This window comes from Lampris incognitus, chromosome 21, assembly GCF_029633865.1.
Source record: "Lampris incognitus isolate fLamInc1 chromosome 21, fLamInc1.hap2, whole genome shotgun sequence".
NCBI classification, from domain to species: domain Eukaryota; kingdom Metazoa; phylum Chordata; class Actinopteri; order Lampriformes; family Lampridae; genus Lampris; species Lampris incognitus.
Genome location: NC_079231.1, coordinates 13,933,494 through 13,948,493, shown reverse-complemented (window position 1 = coordinate 13,948,493; position 15,000 = coordinate 13,933,494). Strand labels below are relative to the sequence as shown.

The 15,000-nt window shown below is 47.8% G+C and overlaps 2 protein-coding genes across 2 annotated transcripts in view; one reads left to right on the top strand and one right to left on the bottom strand.

Moving 5' to 3' along the window:
• Nucleotides 1-7,021, top strand: part of LOC130131298 (chloride intracellular channel protein 4) — an 8,304-nt gene extending 1,283 nt beyond the window's left edge. The window contains exons 2-7 of the mRNA XM_056300940.1: nt 371-480; nt 632-757; nt 1,051-1,157; nt 1,550-1,731; nt 3,073-3,322; nt 3,659-7,021. Coding sequence (XP_056156915.1) covers nt 371-480; nt 632-757; nt 1,051-1,157; nt 1,550-1,731; nt 3,073-3,234 — 687 coding nt within the window. The 3' untranslated portion in view covers nt 3,235-3,322; nt 3,659-7,021. The remainder of the gene's footprint in view (nt 1-370; nt 481-631; nt 758-1,050; nt 1,158-1,549; nt 1,732-3,072; nt 3,323-3,658) is intronic.
• A 1,483-nt stretch (nt 7,022-8,504) lies between these two features.
• urp2 (urotensin II-related peptide) lies at nt 8,505-11,058 on the bottom strand. Its single transcript, XM_056301498.1, has 5 exons — nt 10,959-11,058; nt 10,466-10,816; nt 10,267-10,301; nt 9,938-10,097; nt 8,505-8,981 (listed from the first exon to the last, which is right to left on the bottom strand). Exons 2-5 carry the CDS (start codon nt 10,689-10,691, stop codon nt 8,950-8,952), a joined length of 453 nt encoding a protein of 150 aa, XP_056157473.1. The 5' UTR covers nt 10,692-10,816; nt 10,959-11,058; the 3' UTR covers nt 8,505-8,949.
• Nucleotides 11,059-15,000: the final 3,942 nt, after the last annotated feature.

The following is a 15,000-nucleotide window of genomic DNA, read 5'->3' as shown; positions in this document are numbered from 1 at the left end:
TGATGTGCACGTATTTGTTTTTCCGTCAAAAAGGCACCGCCGTCACACTAACCTAGTGTTGCCGGGTTAATACAAGTCCAGACTTGGCTGGGTTGTTGGGGTTGTGTGGGTGGATTACATTCATAAACGGAGTCAGCAGGCTGCTTTAGCTCTTTTCCCTGGTGGGGAAAAGTGAGATCTGGAAAACCGCCATGGACCGAAACGTTGGTGACAAACACACTGATAAAGTGCAGCCCGTGTTAAAGAGGCTACCCACGGTTTAGAATGATGAGGAATCCGTGCAAAATTAAGGCCTGTGTGTGTGTGTGTGTGTGTGTGTGTGTGTGTGTGTGTGTGTGTGTGTGTGTGTGTGTGTGTGTGTGTGTTACAGGCTGGAAGTGACGGGGAGAGCATTGGAAATTGCCCATTTTCCCAGAGGCTTTTTATGATCCTGTGGTTGAAGGGAGTCATCTTCAACGTCACCACAGTAGACCTCAAAAGGTAACACACACACACACACACACGCGCACACACACACACATACACACACACACACACACACACACACACACACACACACACACACACACACACACACACACACACACACACACAATGTCTTCACGTCTTGTGGTGTGTTTGTGCCGGCTAGGAAACCGGCAGACCTGCAGGACCTGGCCCCGGGGACCAACCCGCCGTTTGTGACTTTTAACGGAGAGGTCAAGGTCGATGTCAACAAGATAGAGGAGTTCCTGGAGGAGAAACTGACACCACCACGGTATAGACACACACACATACACACACATGCACAGAGTGCCGATACCGCAGAAGCAGCACTTCCTGTCTCGCACAAATAGAGAACATGTCAGCTGAGGTGGATGCTCTACAGCTGGTGCCTCTCTTGCTCTGTTATTCTTTAATATTCTCCTTTCCCTCGGCTGGATCCTGCAGCTGCAGCCATCCAATATCCTCTTTGGGGATGAATCCGGGTTTTGCCCAGTCGAGCTGTTGTATGGTTTGTGTGGGGCTCTGAGGGGTCTGAGCTCGCTGTGGTCTCTCCTTTAAACCCAGGTACCCCAGACTGGCTCCCAGGCACGCTGAGGCCAACACAGCTGGTATTGATGTCTTTGCTAAGTTCTCAGCTTACATCAAAAACCCCAGGAAAGACACTAATGACGGTGAGGTGTGTGTGTGTGTGTGTGTGTGTGTGTGTGTGTGTGTGTGTGTGTGTGCACGCGCGTGTGTGCACATTAGTGTGAAGTCAGTAAATTTTAAAAATTGGACTTCCCCCTGTGTTAAAAAAATGTAAAGGCTTTGAGCTCGAGACATTAGTCTTATCCACCTGCTGGGAAATAACAAAAACTCCATGTTCTTCCTTTATTAGATGAATGGTGGTGGCTGACTGACTTGACTAAAATGACTGAGTTGAATTAAAGTGATTCTATCTGTCTCTATTGAGAGCTATACTATGTAATCCCTTATAAATGTCTCTCTGCCTATGTCTCTGCCTGTTGGATTGTGTGTGTGTGTGTGGGGGGGGGGGCTGTCTTTTTTCCCCCTGTCTAACCAGCCTTAGAAAAGGCCCTGCTGAAGTCTCTTCGTCATCTAGATGAGTTTCTGAGGACCCCTCTGTCTGAGGAGATAGATGCAGACGCTGCAGGAGACCTGCCAGAATCCACCAGAAGCTTCTTAGATGGATCTGAGCTCACCCTCGCAGACTGCAACCTGCTGCCAAAACTGCACATCCTGAAGGTACATAGACCAGTACCAGCCTCTATTATGCAAAAAATTATGGTGGAGTCCCCCCCCCCTTACCATCTTCTAAGTGATTGTAAGGAAATACAACCATGGTAAAAGCGGTATCTACTTGAACAAGCAACTAAATAACAGTAACACACCACTTAGCAGCCAGCTACATTTCTTAGGTAGGATGGATTCAGATGTAATTGGCTGCCAAGGCGTACATTCCCATGTGGCAGGCCCACCCATAGAAATGGCTGGGCCCCTGAAAAGGCCCATTAAACCCCCCCCCCAAAAAAAATTGTGTCCCTGTGTTACCTCCAGCTTGGTCGGGCATCCCTAGAGACACAATTGGCCGTGTCTGCGGGTGGGAAGCCAGATGTGGGTACGGGTCCTGGTCACTGCACTGGCGTCTCCTCTGGTCGGTCAGGGCACCTGTTTGGGGGCATGTGGTAGTCTGCAGCCCTCCCTGGATCGGCAGAGGTGGTGGAGCAGCGACCAGGACAGCTCGGGATAGTGGGATAATTGGCTGGATACAATTGGGGAGAAAAATCCAAAAAATTTGTTTTACGCATGCACATACTCTCAAGATCAACAAAGATCTGCTACACTTACACCACACATTTTGCAGTACAAAATGCAACGTCTTACCTTGTGGCTTCATTGTTGCCTCTTCTACAGCCATCTATCTACCTACCTTGTCTTACTGGATGTAAAGTCCTGTATAATGTCTTTAAAGTCCATCTGTTTAGCCAGCTCACACTCAGTGGCAACTATTGCCATTATCCTTGCTTATATTTAGGATGAATATGATTATTGCCGGCCACCATGCCCCCCCTTCTAGTGGCTGGGCCTCAGAAACCCCCCCCCTTCTGAGCGGCCCTGTCATGTAGTACATGCTATTTGTTTGAATTCAGACGACAATATAACAGATTTTGCAGGGCCCTCAAAAGGGTAATATTATGTGTTCTTGTTTTGGTTTTGGTTTTATTTTGGGAAAATCAATAATTTGATTGGCATATTCATATGATTACCATGGAAGTTTTATTTCAATTTAATTGTTTAAGTAGAAAAACTTACATTATTGTACCTATAATGTGTAGCTTCCCTGCGGCCAGCGCCTTCATGGAATTATCATCTTGATGTCTGACAAGCGACCGCTGACAAGCATGAACAGTCACGGTGCTCCTGGTCCACATCACGCAGTTACTGAATAAGCCACTAAATGTAACGCCTTAGAGGAGATTCAAACCTTCGTCATATGTGTATCAAGCCGACAAGACACTGTTCTGATGTTTCTAAATGACGTTGTGATCAAGTTTGTCCAACTGCGATTCGTCTCTCTGTGTCCAGGTGGTGGCCAAGAAGTACCGCGGGTTTGAGATCCCAGCAGAGATGGTGGGGGTGTGGCGGTATTTGAACCTGGCCTACCAGAGGGAGGAGTTTACCAGCACCTGCCCCGCCGACAGGGAGATCGAGTTCGCGTACTTGGACGTGGCTAAACGAATCAAATGAGAGAGAGAGAGAGAGGTGGAAGAAGAAGGAAGGAGAGGAAGGATGTGAAGAGGAAAGAAGGAGGAAATGCTTCAGGAAGATAGAATAGGTGAGGGGAGGAAAGGGGAGGAATGAGAGAGAGAGAGAGAGAGAGAGAGAGAGAGAGAGAGAGAGAGAGAGAGAGAGAGAGAGAGAGAGAGAGAGAGTGATGGAGTGGAAAGGGGAGTTTATACTTGTGTGTGTGTGTGTGTGTGTGTGTGTGTGTGTGTGTGTGTGTGTGTGTGTGTGTGTGTGTGTGTGTGTGTGTGTGTGTGTGTGCGTGTACCTACTGGTTGGGTTGCACAGCGATCTGTCTGTCTTACTAATCATTAACAGTCTGGTGTTTGAAATAACAGGAGCCACTAGTTTGCCGAATACCTCCTCGATTTATTTTTCATACTCACAGATAATGGCAGGGCCAATTCACCTGAACATGGAGAAGAAAGAAAGAAAAAAAGAAAAGCAGAATAAGCAGCGTGCACAAAATGAACAGCAGTACCATCCCAAAAACCTTTCAGCCAGTAACTCCATAGAACATGATGATGAAATAACGATTGTCTTAAGTTGGGATGGACATGTTTGCAGAACATCTCGTTGCAACGATGTTTGAAACCGTGTGTGATTCCTGTAGGCTAACCATTTTTATATATATATACATATATATATAAAAACTCAATAACTTTGCATCATAGCGTAAAATATCAAGTAAAGCCCGAGCATGTGGCTTTTATTAACTGGGAATGTTGCTCCCCGCATTGGCGTATTGAACAGTGAATCAATGCCTGCCTTATTTTCATCTATTCCAGATTTTACCCATAAAGTCAGCTCCCAGTGTCCCAGACGACACAGTACGCAGCTAAAGCAATTCTCCAAAATATAAAATAATAATTATAATATAGCTTATTCTGCTTTGTTGTGATAGAGTTGTGCGAGATGTATGACAAATGATGCAAGACAGGCCCATATTGCTGTGTGTGGGTATTAGCTATAGTGCGTTTACTAGCCAAATAAACCACAAGCTTGTCGTCAACGTCCCGAAACAGCTGCTGATGCACGGGAGATGCCGCAGGGGCAATGCTCGCATGTCTGCGCGAACGCTTTATGAATCCCATTCTGCTTTTCACTTCCTGCCCTCCGTCTGAATCTCACGCGTCATCTGAATCACGTGACTGCAAACGAGCTATTAAACAAACCCACCCCAAAGAGGGTTCAAACGACCCCAAAACGCTCCGGGTGGACCCGTGCGTCCTTCACATTAACTGACTGTATACTATCTATTTACTCATATGTGTGAGCCTATGTTTGCCCCCCCCCCCAATTGTACTTGGCCAATTACCCCACTCTTCCGAACCGTCTCGGTCACTGCTCCACCCTCTCCGAGCCGGGGAGGGCTGCAGACTACCACATGTCTCCTCCGATACATGTGGAGTCACCAGCCGCTTCTTTTCATCTGACAGTGACGAGTTTCGCCAGGGGGACGTAGCGCATGGGAGGATCACATTATTTCCCCCAGCCCCCCCACCCCCACCCCCGAACAGACGCCCTTACCGACCAGAGGAGGTGCTAGTGCAGCAACCAGGACACATACCCACATCCGACTTCCCACCCGTAGACACGGCCAATTGTGTCTGTAGGGACGCCCGACCAAGCTGGAGGTAACATGGGGATTCGAACCAGCGATCCCCATGTTGGTAGGCAACAGGATAGACTGCTACGCTACCTGGACTATGTTTGTCTTGATGTTGTGACAAATTGGTGTTTAAAATCAGCCCGAAAAGTTAAAAGCCGTGAGGTCAAGGCCTGTCTGGTATGGAGCGTTTCCTTTCCCTGTATTTTGTAAAAAGTTAATTCTGCAATTCTGCGTTGCCGTCGGTGACAATGAGGATCTTTGCTTATGCCATGACTGTCCTTTGATATATTTCTTTTGTGTTTTATGGTAGGCTGATAACAGACAGCCTGGGTGTGGGAAGGCCTCGGTGGTTTTTACCTCGCCTGGTGTGTCAGTTTCCCGGGCGGAGTTGTTGATTGTACAAAATATTAAGAGCAACTTGTGATACTGAGTGGCACCATATCTGCATTATCCACATCATAACTGTGTCAGTGTTTAGATGTTCATTTGCTTTCATTTGCATATCCCCTCCATGGACTGTGTGGTGGCTGCAGGGGAAATCAATAAGGGACTGTGGCTTTCACCTGGTCAGTCTATTCACACACAGAGAGCGGTGAATCCTAACATTTTGTACACTTGGTTCACTTCGATTGTTGTATCTTTGAGGCGGGTGTCTCTGCAGACCGGAGCCTGAGTCATGGGTAGCTGCAGACAAACATGGTGCTGGAGTGTGGGCGTGTCGGCACCCCCAACTCCCCAATTGTACTTGGCCAATTACCTCACTTTTCCAAGCCGACCCACCCAGATAGCATCCGGATGTGGGCCACTTCAGGCAATGATGCAGCACTGATAGCCTTCTTCTGGCCCTGACAACATGGATGTGAGCCTGAAGTGGCCCGCATGTATAATAGCAAATATGCCCAAATATGCAAAATCAAATATGGGCCTTTTTTTTGGCAAAGATGCGGTACTCTCGGCAACATGTAATCTGGATGTGACCCTGAAGTGGCCCGTGTGGTAAATGGTGAATATGGCCCAAATATCACAAAACAAATATGGGCCACCTTTGGCAAATATGTGGCACATGCAGCATTGCTGTGGCTTGGTTCTGGCCCAGATCTGGCAAACAGGAGCGGACCGCCCAAGTGCCGTCATTCCACGCGGTATGTGGGCCAGATGAAGTGTCGGGTGTGGGACAGGTCTGGGCCACAGCAATTTTGCTATCCGGGCGGTCTCTGCTGCACCCCCTCTGCTGATCCGGGGAGGGCTGCAGACTACCACATGCCTCCTCCAATACATGTGGAGTCGCCAGCCGCTTCTTTTCACCTGACAGTGAGGAGTTTCACCAGGGGGACATATTGCATGGGAGGATCATGCGATTCCCCCCAGTTCCTCCTCCCCCCCAGACAGGCATCCCAGCCAACCAGAGGAGGGGCTAGTGCAGTGACCAGGACAAATACCCAAATGGCTTCCCACCCACAGACACGGCCAATTGTGTCTGTAGGGACGCCCGACCAAGCCAGAGGCAACACGGGGATTTGAACCGCCAAGCCCGGTGTTGGTACCCAACGGAATAGATGGCTGCACCACCCGGATGCCCCTTCCCAACCCTTAACCCTATCCTTGAATTAGTTTAAGGGATTGTAAGCCTCTGATTGGCCAAATTAAAAAAAATGATTGACAGTGAACCCGCCCCTCTCAAAGTGCCCAGTCTGCAGAGACACAAACTTGGTATCTTTAACTGTCTAACATTAACCGCCATTTGAGGTGCAAACCGGGAGGTTTCTGACTTGGAGACTGTGATGCGGCATGAAACTGGGCTGTGTGTAACTAACAAGAAGCTCGGGCCATATTTTCAAAAGTTTCAAAGTTTTTAACTTCCCAGTTCCTGGTTTCCTTTGATGCATCTTAATATAGTCTAACACCAGAATAACTCAACTTCCGAGGGGGTCAGATTGTGTGTCTGTTTTGCACCCGTCCACATATTGTGTTGGCAGAACCTGTAGAATGTTTACTGGTGTGGAAGTAAACCATTTTGAAGTGTGGTGGGAGTGTTTCAGCCATTTTGAGTGTGGCACTGTGCACACCAAGCCCGGCACCAGCCCGCTGAGCTCTGGCCTTATAATCCTCTCTAGGGGACCCTTTATTAAAGTGATTTCACAACGACAGCGTCTCCGTGTGTCTGTTGCCCGTGTGTGTGTGTGTGTGTGTGTGTGTGTGTGTGTGTGTGTGTGTGTGTGTGTGTGTGTGTGTGTGTGTGTGTGTGCAGTATAACGCTGCGTTGACCACACTCCAGTGGCATGCACAAATAAATAAATAACCCTTCCGGTGATCGAAGAGGTCAGAACGAACCATCGGTAAAACGCAACAAAATACCACGTTAATGTACACACACACACACGCACGCACACAAACACGCGCACGCACGCACGCACAAACACACACATACTCAGCATGTGCAGACACACGCGTGCGCGCGCACTCGTCACTGGGGCAACCGTGACGGTGACCCCACTTTCATACCCTTTCGAAACTTAATGACCCGCTGTTCACAGGCCCCCCGAGAGCAAACACGGCTCAGCCGCCATAGAAACCTCCAGCGCAGGAATTTCATTCGTCTCCACGCCGCGGGCAGATTCATTATGGCCATTAAAGTACAACTTCAAACAGTGTAATTGCGGGAGCCCTCGTCCAGAAAAGCGACGGATGCCCCCGCTGGGTAGCATAAAATCCCCACTTATCATTTACTGAAGTTCATCATTTCGGCGCCTATAAAATTCGGAGGCCGATTCTGTGGAGCCACGGGGCCGGGGTCACGCGCATCTCTGCCGGAGAGTGGCGTTGGTGCGTTGTCATCACGTGCAAGCAATTTGTGCCATTATGGGCCACTTTTTTTTAAATCGCAATAACCATTCAGTTGCATCTCATTAATCAAAAGCAGTGTTTTACATCCCAAATGGTCAGGAGCGCTTGCTGCTCTACCCCTCATCTACCCCCTTCTCATTAGGTCACTGACGATGACAATCTGATCAGACATTAGCATTGCTCGCAGACACCAATTACTATTAAACATTCCAATGCAACTGTCAGTAAATATTAACTAAAATGAAATTAGATTCGTTGGTTAGAAGGCCCCCTGCTGGCTGGAGGCTGTACTGATTCAAATATTAAAATATTCAAAGTATTTATATGGCAAGATGAAAAAGGTCTGACTGAAGACTTAAGTATTTATATTTAGTTAATTATTTACATGAACACTCTATTACTACTAATAAGTACTGTTGATATACATAGCTACCTATCTAAGCTACTTGTATTCAACATATCTGTCAGCCCCATCGTTCAGATGATTATTTCCACCCTGCTGCTGGTTGGGCCCTGTATTCACAATTCAAAATGCAAGGTTTCAATATATTTTTACCATTCACACTGTCTGTATGAAGAAAAGTGCCATACAAATGAAAACACTACAAACAGCTACCATTACTCTTAATAATAATAATATTAATGATAATGATAACTGATCATGTAATTCGTATTGTGGGTGAGTATGTTCCTGTCTGCATACTGAACAAGCGGAGGGAGTGTGACTGTAGAAAAATAAAAATCAAATCTTTATTGTCATTGAGGTTTTTTTGCCATGCTAGGTTTTATCTTTATTTCAAAGTTGGCACACAGACAACGCCAGTTGGCACACAGACAACGCCGGGCCTTCGTCTCTCGAAGGGGCAACGAATGGTTAAAAATGGGGGATGTTTGTTCATGCACATGGCCGCCACCAGTGCACATCGTCTTCCTTTGATTGGTCAGTCTTGTTATTAATGAGCAAATGAAAAGGTCCGAGGCCGGGCCGGCGCCGGGGATGGGGGAGAGTGGGGTGGGTTGGGGGGGGGGCTGTCAGGGCGGGGGAAGGCTCCTGATGCCACGGCGGTGGTCTCCTAGCGCCCGCGGCCCGGAGAAGAGGTGCTGGAGAGTCGGGGTAACCAGGGTCAGACTGTTGGATGGATGGTTGGATGGATGGATGGATGTTGGGCAAGGGGGGTGAAAGGAGGAGAAGAAAGAAGGAGCAAAGGGGAGCAAGGCGATGCTCAGTTTTGGGAGCAGTACTTCCAGAAGCACACTGTTGGGAGAAACACAGAAGAGAAGTGTTGAAGGTGGAGCACAACAGAATTTCAGCTGGAGAGATGAGGAAACCGTATCACTAAAACACTTCAATATGCTGATGATAATCATGTCTTTTTCAATAAATGTGTTTGTTTGTTTGTTTGTGTGTGTGTGTCTGTGATATTGATGCATTTTTCCTGGGCTTTAAACCCCTGTGTTGAGCCGTCATACTCAGAAGCCGCCAGGGTCCAGTACATTTTAGTCTTAGAAGACTGCCACAGTTAGGTTAAGCCAGGCCACAGTCTTTGTTTATTTTTGGTGTGTCTGAGCTGCTGTCACCAAATGCTTTTGGATGATAATGGAAAAGGTTGCACATACATGTCCGAGTAAGTTATACCGCACATTAGCCATCATTTGTAGTTTTTTTTTCTGGGGGGGGCGGGGGTTCCACCTTTTTTCTCTCTCCAATCGCGTCCGGCCAATCACCCCACTGTTACGAGTCGTCCTGGTCACTGCTCCACCCCCTCTGCCGATCCTGGGAGGGCTGCAGACTACCACATGCCTCCTCCGATACATGAGGAGTCGCCAGCCGCTTTTCACCTGACAGTGAGGAGTTTCACCAGGGGGACATAGCTCGTGGGAAGATCACGCTATTTCCCCCAGCCCCCCCCCAAACAGGCGCCCCGACCAACCAGAGGGGGCGCTAGTGCAGCGACCAGGACACATACCCACATCCTGGCTTCCCACCCGCAGACACGGCCAATTGTGTCTGTAGGGACGCCCAACCAAGCCGCAGGTGACACAGGGAATCGAACCACCGATCCCCGTGTTGGTAGGCAACGGAATAGACCGCCACGCCACCCGGACGGCCCAAAAGAATTAGATTTGACTAAATCTTACCTCAAGTTAGCCGTCATTTGTAGTTTAACATCTAACCATGAGATTTTCGGGGTGGTGACCTTTAACTCTCACCTCTTTTGTTGGGCTTCTTGGGCTGGGATGGGAGGACTTTCTTAAAGTTTCGACCCGTCAGACTGCTTGGCATGAGGACCTCGGCGCTGGTCCTGGATGTGGTGTTGCCCATCTCCATAGGAGGCACCATGGAGGGTCGCACACTTCCCTCAGCGGGCATCTACAGTCCCAGGAAGAAACGGTGGGAGACAAATGTCGGTAGATGCTTCCAGAAATACAAACAAACAACGATTTCAGGCTCCATGTAGCACATGGATCCCCTGTCAGGTCAGTATACTTGGCAGGAAAAATGAACGACATACCGACACAAGTGTTCCCCCCTGACTTACCCCTTTGTTTTTTCTTCCTGGGTTTTTGCCATTTGCTAAGAGGAAAAACAGAAAGATGTTTTCACAGTGTAGATAAATCCATCCATCAATCTGTCAATCATAGCTCATCTCCACAGCATATTGAATACATAATAAGCTATCATTTAACCTCGTTATGTAAATGCGCATGGCTCATTTGGCACACGCTGATCTCGCTCACCTCGGGGTATGAGGGTGATGCGCATGCGCAGCGTGCTGTTCATCGTCTTGTAGAGCTCCTGCAGAGCTGAGATCATCTTTAGCATCTGGGCTTGCTTCTCTGGATCGGTGGTCCCGGTGCTGACCCGCGACGTTCCGTCCGGTCCGCCGTTGGCGTTTGTCCCCCCGGCAGTTTTCGAGGTCCTCTGCGGTGCGGTTGGCTTGGTGGTCAGAAGCCACCGTTTCATGCGTCGGCTCAGTTTATAGTGGATCGGAGATGATTCATGTTTCTCCGGCACGTCTGAGATGCTTGGCGAGGAGGACTTTCCATGTGTATGACTCGGGCCGGGAAATGGGGGGGCCTTTATAGAGCCTGCGAGAGAAAGCACACGCAAATGATCAGATGTAAGGGGATCTGCTTTCTACATAACTAGTTTTGGCGCTTCTTTCATTATTTATCGTTTCCTATGCACCCCCCCTCCTCTTTTTCTCCACGATTATATCCGGCCAATTACCCCACTCTTCTGAGCCCTCCCGGTCGCTGCTCCGCCCCCTCTGCCGGTCCGGGGAGGGCTGCAGACTACCACATGCCTCCTCTGATACACGTGGAGTCGCCAGCCGCTTCTTTTCATCTGACAGTGAGGAGTTTCGGCAGGGGGGGGGGGCGTACCGCGTGGGAGGATCACGCTATTCCCCCCAGTTCCCCCCTCCCTGCTGAACAGGCATACATACCCACATCCGGCTTCCCACCCGCAGACACGGCCAATTGTGTCTGTATAGGGACGCCCGACCAAGCCGGAGGTAACACGAGGACTCGAACCGGCGATCTAGACCGCCACGCCCCCCGGACGCCTTAAGATGTGTTATTTTTCTTATTTGTGTGTCTAAATTGTCTTCTCTGGCTTTTAACCTGGAACGTGCCTGAGTGCAAAACAAAGCAAGCCACAGGTGCTAATGATCTAGATAATCTAGAAACCTCGTCTTCCTCCAAACCGGAAGTAGTTGAGCATCACTGGACAGCTCCCGGGGAGCTGGGGTACGTCTCAGTAAGACACCCTGTACGGAGTTATAGTCTGTTGTAGGGCCGTCACGTTTGAATTCATACCCATATGCAATCAGCAGTGTGTAATTCAGCTGAGGTGTGTGTTGCTGGACTCGGGGAGGAAACCGGGACACAGAGGGAACTCTGCAAAACTGCTCTAGTCTGCCTAATGACTGCTGAGTTGATCTGTGAGAGCTAACATCTTTGCAGGCAATAGTTCCACCTTGGTCATACGGTTGGTCGGTCCTGGTTGGGAACTCATTTCTACCCCTCATGTAAATCCCTGGTAGTCCCCCACAGGCTGGTTTCATGCTGATACACATTCAACCGGCAGGCCAAATTACTAATGAACAAGCACAGATGGATAACTGTTAGGACAGAGGAGTGGATGGATGCATGGAGAAGGAGTGATGAATGGAGCGTTTATTACCATGATGATGATGGTGGTGATGATGACGATGGTGGTGGTGGTGATGTCGATGGTGGCGGTGGTGACGACAATAATTTTGGTGGTGATGATGACGATGATGCTGATGATGACGATGGTGGTGGTGGTGACGATAATAATGTTGGTGATGATGATGATGATGACGTCGACGACGATGATGAAGGTGATGATGCTGATGACGATGAAGCAGAAAACGTAAGTAATGTGAGAGACCTGACAGAATGAACAGGGTTTACGTTCTCAGGGGGGAAGGGCCCTTGGGGAAAGGGAGGAATTGGACGGACAATCTCAAATTTGTGAAGCTGTTTTTATTATTTTGTTATCATGTTGATATTGATTTGTTTTGTAAAAAAAACGGTCTCTGCTTCAAGTAAGAGCCAGCTGTGATGTGAGCCCGTGAAACTCGTTACGTCTCGCATAGCAGAGGCGTCATCACTTCTGCTTCCATTTGGGTCGCGTCTTAATGGAGAATTCAACCTACCCATGCGTCAGCTAATCCCAATAATCCTCATAATAATAGTCCAAATTAATTGCTTTTCCTATTTCTGTCTTGTACACAGACCTAAATAAGTCATCTTCACGCACACACGCACACGCACATACACACACACACACACACACACTATGCCAGAGAGCGTCCACAGCAATACTAGTTGCTAGAGGAGTTGCTTAGGTATTTTAGGGAGAGGCGATGTCAAAACTCTGTGTGTGTGTGTGTGTGTGTGTGTGTGTGTGTGTGTGTGTGTGTGTGTGTGTGTGTGTGTGTGTGTGTGTGTGTGTGTGTGAGCAATGACGTCTAAGGGTCTTTTTTGGAAGTCCCAACAATGCAGCTTAGCTGTGACTTTGTTTAAGCATAAGAACCTCTCCACACACATGCTGGAACACGTGCGCACACACGCACACACACACACACACTCTCTCTCTCGTCATCCTATACTTGTGGGGACCCCTCATTTACTGCATCCATTCCCTAGCCCTTAACCCTAACCTCAAACATCACAACTACATGCCTAACCTTAACCCTTACCCTAACCTAATCCTGATTCTAACCTTAACCCTTACCCTAACCCTAACTTTACCCTAATCCTAATTCTAACCTTAACCCTTACCCTTACCCTAACCTAATCCTGATTCTAACCTTAACCCTTACCCTTACTTTAACCTAATCCTGATTCTAACCTTAACCCTTACCCTAACCCTAACTTTACCCTAATCCTAATTCTAACCTTAACCCTTACCCTAACCCTAACCTAATCATGATTCTAACCTTAACCCTTACCCTAACCCTTACCCTTAACCCTTACCCTGACCCTGACCTTAACCTCATCTTAACTCTAACCTTAACCCTTACCCTAACCCTAACCTAATCCTAATTCTAACCTTAACCCTTACCCTAACCTTAACCTGATCCTAATTCTAATGGGGCCCATAAAATGTCCCCACAAGGTAGGTAGTTTCAGCTTTTTGCATCCTAATGGGGGGAAAAAAGTCCCCATCACACACATGCACGCACACATGCACGCACACACACACACACGCACACACACACAATTACAGACATTTGAGATGCAAAATGTCTTTTTGCAAAATGCTCCAGCAGTAGACGCCAACGATAAATGGATGTAAAGATCATAATGTATATAAAACAATGTTAGGGATACTGAAAATAAACGTTGGTCATAACTGGTCATAATTTCCTCTTGGCAATAAAATATCCAGTTTCATTTTCCTGCACATTAAACCAAATCCTCTGACTAATACAACCCCACCCATTTGTTTAAAATGATATACTATATATATGTATATATATGTATGTATATATATCAAACATGTCTGATCTGACCAAAGATGTTATTAGTCTTCTTGTTGGAAAAGGGGAAAAACCCAACTATTTATTTTATACATAATTTCCTCTTAACAGTCAACTTCATAATCTACTTTATCTATATAACTGTTAAGCAGTAGAGAGAAAAAATAAACCAAAATAGAAAATGTTGCTCTTGAAACGAAAGAGAAATCCTTACACATCCATCTTGGCACTTCCGGAGAGCGTCTCGCTTCTCTCAAACCAAGCTGAGTCTATCTGAGGGATCTTTGCTATTTGGGCATGCAACAACACCGTCCTCTGTTCAGTACAATCCATCCATCCTCTCATCCATCCTCCCATCCATCCATCCTCTCGTCCATCGTCTCATCCATCCTTTCATCCACCCTCTCATCCATCATCTCATCCATCCTCCCGTCCATCATCTCATCCATCCTCCCATCCAACATCCCATCCATCCTCTCATCCATCTTCCCATCCATCATCTCATCCACCATCTCATCCATCCTCTCATCCATCATCTCATCATCCTCTCCATCCATCATCTCATCCATCCTCCCATCCAACATCTCATCCATCCTCCTATCCTTACCTCTACCAGTGGATGCAGGCTCCACTCCTGCACCAAACATCATCACCGCCATCGTGGCCACCATCACCACCGACACTACTGCCGACCCATTTGACACCATGGCTGCTTCCGATGACGCCGATACTGACACTTTGAGAAAAGAGCCCTTATCTGGTTGTGGGATCTGAGCTACTAGCAACAAAAAGTTGTGTTTGCTGCTTCTGTCGGCTCTTTTGTTCTTCTGGACTCGGTGCTGGAACTTGAGGAAAGTTTTTTGCTGTAGCTCAGCTGGATCTTATTTTTTTCTGGATCTTTATTGGAGAAAAGTGCGAATTTCTGAGATGTTACGAATCTCCCCGGTGGTTTTCCACGATGGAGCTCTCTTGTATACAGGGTTTCCAAGGCCTCGAGGTCTTCTGGAGGAGCTGTGTAGATGTTTGCAGATGATTTGAGATGTTCTGGAGTAACCTCTGAGGACTGCTGGTAAGGTTTACGTTACCCTAGGAACTTTCGACCTTCCAGAGATGCTCATGTGCCGAGTGCAGTTCTTCTAAAAGTGTCAGAAATGTGCCGGCAGTTCTCAGATACTTCAGAGTTTCGATGGTTCTTCAGCTTGGCGGGTCGTTTCCTAAGCTCCTGGCTGCCGATCCTCAACCAGTCGTCGGTGTATG